We start from the raw sequence: 4,417 nt of genomic DNA on the forward strand, positions 1-4,417 counted from the left end.
ACGGTTAAATGTGATTCTATATTTTAATTAATACAAACAGAATTATTAAATATTACATTTAAAAACATTTATTAAATGTTTTACCTCTTAACTATTTAGAAAGATTGTTGATACCTGTAGTTATTTATATTCATTTATTTACTTTGTTTTAGCTGTGCTCATGCATTTTGGATGGATAATTGGTTTTGGTCACACCACACTATTGACAACATATTCTACCGCACTAAAACCCCAAAGGCCTGTTAATTTTTTGTTTGACGTTCGCCTACTGAAGATACAACTTTAAAGGTATCTACCATTAATATATTTAAACAAACGCATCAAGGTGGGCCCGCATGTGACACACCTAGGAGAATCAATCCCCATGGGGCATACATACAAAGGCCTTCTTGCAGAGATTAGACACACATCTATGATACACTGTTGGTATTCAGGGCACAAGATAAGGCTGAGCAGGCAATGTCCATTGTTGATTAATTAAAAAACTATAAAAAACAGACAACCAATGTTTCAGTTGGTGGCCAAAGACTTGAACACATGCTCTGTTTGCAGGATCAACCAAATTATATATTGAAGGTTTTATGTTACAGGAAGCTGTGTTTAGTTATAATGCTAAAAACATTTCACCTCAAGATCCTTGCTCTTCCTAAATAAAACAACAAAACATTTAAATATATGTAATCATTTGCCAAATTTTCTCCAGTTAGCTTTTCTTTTAAATCAATAGAAGTCTTGATATTTACATGTGAACAAACAATGTACATGCAGTTTGGCCAATGTTTGGGCCTAATCATTGGAAATACAGATCTTTCTTAGCACGGTCAATAGTTACATTTAATTTCCATTAATGTCATGTATATTATCTATGAGGAAAGAAAAAAAATTACCGTATCTGTCAAACTATCAAGACTATATAGTATGTACATACTGTATATAGGATCAGTTATCATACAGGTGGCCCCCTTGTCAAAGTGCAGCAGAACTTGGGTTTAAAATGGACCACAATATTAGCACTTGTTTCCCTAACCATGTTACAAATAAGGCGTTGATGGATGTACACTTTGTTATATTTTTACTCTCTAATATGTACAGAGTTCTGTTGGTAGTTTTACAGTATTAATGTACTCAATAACTTTACAAATAACTGACATGGGATCAGTCAACACATTGCCAGTTGGTACGATTTTTTTTAGGAAGTACACAACGCCCTATATGCTCCCTAACTTCCTGCTCTGATATGACTGGTTTATCCACCTCACTATAAATTGGTAACACAAACAAAGCTACCCTTTGGCATACTGAGCCTTGATTTCTTTCACAACAGAAATCATTGGAGGAGGGTGAAGACAGCAGGGGTCGAGGGACAGATAGTGAAGTAATGTGTAACTAGAGCTCACGAGGACCTTTGTTCTATGCCCCATTTAAACTTTGAAACAGAAATGTTTTCAGATTCACGGAACAGCTTGAATTAAATAGTGACTAATTAGATATAGTTCCAAGGCTGAAATCAAATATGTTTCTTCAGTAAATCAATCTGTTTCTATCAGATTACTGGTTGACTAACAGATTACTGCTTAGGGACCATCAAGAAAGTTTGGCCTGAAAGGAATCGTTTTATATCCAACCAAAACAAATTATCTGGTAGGTCACAATTAGACCGTTTCTAATGAGAAACTGATCTTGTGACTTAATGACACATTTTACTGCCTACATAGGAGGGACACCGCCTTAGGAACTATATAGGACAAATATAACCTCCTCTATTTTCCCAGTCCAGCCTTGCATTGTAGCAGGTTAGGGTTAGGACTGTTGCATAACTGTTCATTGTGCAATCAATGTAAAATTAAGATTTCATGTCTCTTGAAACACAAGAACTAGCAGTCGCTGGTAGACTGGCAAACTGAATAAAGCCTGCCTGATATTTGGACAGTAGTGACGAGTCTAAGTCTAGGGTCCATTTTACCAGTGGAATAACAAACCCCTTCTTAAAATCCATCATCAACCGCTACAGAATAATTTCTACTTGCATTTTGCACCTGTACATCTGAAACCAACACAGTCGGCATAAGAGACCCGATGCCCCTTTTGTATGCCAAAGCCCATGTTTGTCTCAATGGAAATGTGTGGCATCTGTAAGCATTTAAGAAAGGGGGTGGGGGGGGATATCTAACCTAACCTAACCATCTGTGTTGATGTCTACATGTCTGTTTGCGCTGGATGGGGACCTGTTTGTCGGTGTAAAGGGACACGGCCGAGAGTTAGTGACCGTTCATTATAGTCTTTGTTGTTGTTGTCGTTGTGCTGATGGCGGCTGTGAAGAAGTTGTCCTCTTTCAGCTTGAGGTGCTCCGGCAGCTCCAGCTTGAACTTGGCCTGCTCAATGTCATTGTTGATGGCTGCGATCAGAGCTTCTAGAGGGGGAGGGAGGGAGAATGAAGGAGAGGAGGAATAAGAGAAAGGAAAGAATGATTGGGTTGGATCGACATCCTAGGGATTCAATGGCTTGTCATTATAATTTGTTGGGTTTCTTCTCCATTCTTTGTCATTGTTAATGACTTACCATAATGGTGTGTGGCAAATGTATCCTCACGTTATAACTAGTTAATTTATCACGCTTTGTAATCGCTGTTAAGGAATGCTATGGCTTAGTTGTTCGATTATTTTGGGAAGCACTGCAGTTGAGTTAATAGCCTTGGTGTCCTCCTAGACAGTACTATGGTTATTGACCCCCACCACTATTCATCCCTCCTATGCTCGCTATGAATGACTCACTAATAGTACCAGCTCTTACCCAGTGAGGGGAAACTGGTCTCTGGACGGATGTAGCCCACCAGGACCACACTGAGGATCTCCCCGTAGAAGTCTTCCTTAAACGTGTGAATCACGTGGGTCTCCTGTAAAGAGAACACTTGTCATCTTTCATTTCCTTAAACCAAAGCTACTGTGGCTGAAGGATTTTACTCTTAGCAATGGTCAGAACAAGAGGATATCATTGATCTGAATTTGGTCAAAGAAGCACCTTCCATTTTAAACATGTTGCATTCACACCTTCATCGAGGCTTCTGTGGAGAAAGCACAACCTGACTGAAAGCTAAATGGGACTTTTCCTACAACTACTAATACTTCTACTGACCATGGACTTCTTAGTGTTCTTGTAGTAGGGGTTCCAGCCGATGCTCATCACCATCTTGCGTATGTCCCCGTTGCCTACGCATGCCCAGCCATAGTATATGCCTGTGCCAATGTCTGCCGGGAGATATTCCACCACAGAGTCTGGGAAGTTGGCTGCAGAGGGATAGTTGAGAGAAGACACGTAGGTATGGAAAAGGGTAGAGATGAAGGCAGTTGACAATGGGTTTCGATTGATTAGGAAACAGGTTCCCTTGAACTCACCGGTCGGAATCCCGAGCTCTTTGCTTCCTCTCCCGAAGCCCCGGACGACTTCTCCCCGGCAGAAGTACGGAAGACTCTTCATATCAACTCGATAGGAAATCAATTTAAATCAACAAAAGAAACAATAGAAACAGCAGGGCGACTATGTCTTCCAAATATCCAAACTACTATAGTGACAAGCAGCCGGCCACCTGCCTCATACTAACAGACCAGAGCTCTTCGCCCTTGGTACAGAGCGAGCAGGACGTTTCTTTAGTTATGCTAGTTAACGGATCTATCTCGGCTAGTACTGTTTAGTTGTCTGTTGGTCTTAAACCATGCTATCCAAATAAACGTCCACTACAATGAAGTGTTTGTTATAGTGAGTGTTACACCAGTCACTCACTAACTTGATATAACCGTCGCTGTGATGATATCTGTGCGTCATTGGCTGCGTTACCAGAGGTCACGTGATACTTAGCAGTACATAGGGGCGGAAGCATGGTACTACGCATAGTAATATACAACATTTAATGTAATATTACTTACGTAATTTCCAATTTTTATAAGCCTGTTGAAAAATATTGTCGTTGATTATATTACTTCCTTGCAAATCACACTAGATTTTAAAACGCCATCGCTAACCCGGAAGTGTTTTGTTGGTTTCCTCACTTTTCTTCTTCATTTTGATTGTTAAACTATTTTTGTATTTACAGTTAATACATTCAACACAATTCAAAACTCATTAGCCTTTATCATGGAACATTATTAAAATCCTGGTAATTAAATAGCACGCCCACTGAACGTGACGTCTTCTCGACTGATGATGTAAACTACGTCATCACTGTGATCCACCACTGTCGCTAATGGTGCCTTCAAAACATTCGGAGTTTCCGAGTATTTCGGAGGTTAGGACCTTAAAGGGGTAGTTCGGAATTTTGGACATAGGGCCTGATTCCGAAGTGAGCATTGGTATTCTATATCACTGGAGACAGTTTTCAACACATTTCATTCAGTCCTTCTAGTTGCAGAGTTCGCTCGTGCTA

At 39.9% G+C, this 4,417-nt stretch overlaps 1 protein-coding gene across 2 annotated transcripts; it reads right to left on the reverse strand.

Moving 5' to 3' along the window:
* On the reverse strand, positions 1–3,962 carry rfk (riboflavin kinase). 2 transcript variants are annotated; one of them, XM_056605151.1, is made up of 4 exons: positions 3,393–3,962; positions 3,133–3,284; positions 2,791–2,893; positions 1–2,407 (listed from the first exon to the last, which is right to left on the reverse strand). In XM_056605151.1, exons 1-4 carry the CDS (start codon positions 3,472–3,474, stop codon positions 2,259–2,261), a joined length of 486 nt encoding a protein of 161 aa, XP_056461126.1. In that variant the 5' UTR covers positions 3,475–3,962; the 3' UTR covers positions 1–2,258. The 2 variants fall into 2 exon arrangements, with proteins under 2 accessions (XP_056461126.1, XP_056461125.1); XM_056605150.1 differs by having other exon boundaries at positions 3–2,410; positions 3,393–3,943.
* Positions 3,963–4,417: the final 455 nt, after the last annotated feature.

This window comes from Gadus chalcogrammus, chromosome 13 (genome assembly GCF_026213295.1).
Source record: "Gadus chalcogrammus isolate NIFS_2021 chromosome 13, NIFS_Gcha_1.0, whole genome shotgun sequence".
Taxonomy (NCBI): Eukaryota; Metazoa; Chordata; class Actinopteri; order Gadiformes; family Gadidae; genus Gadus; species Gadus chalcogrammus.

Bases quoted from the DNA above. Each gene is read 5' to 3' on its own strand.
- rfk (XM_056605150.1), bottom strand. From the start codon at position 3,474: ATGAAGAGTCTTCCGTACTTCTGCCGGGGAGAAGTCGTCCGGGGCTTC. The intron at 3,285-3,392 runs GTGAGTTCAAGG...ATCCCTCTGCAG, and splicing joins AGAGCTCGGGATTCCGACCG to CCAACTTCCCAGACTCTGTG. The intron at 2,894-3,132 runs GTCAGTAGAAGT...TTCTCTTTACAG, and splicing joins AGAACACTAAGAAGTCCATG to GAGACCCACGTGATTCACAC.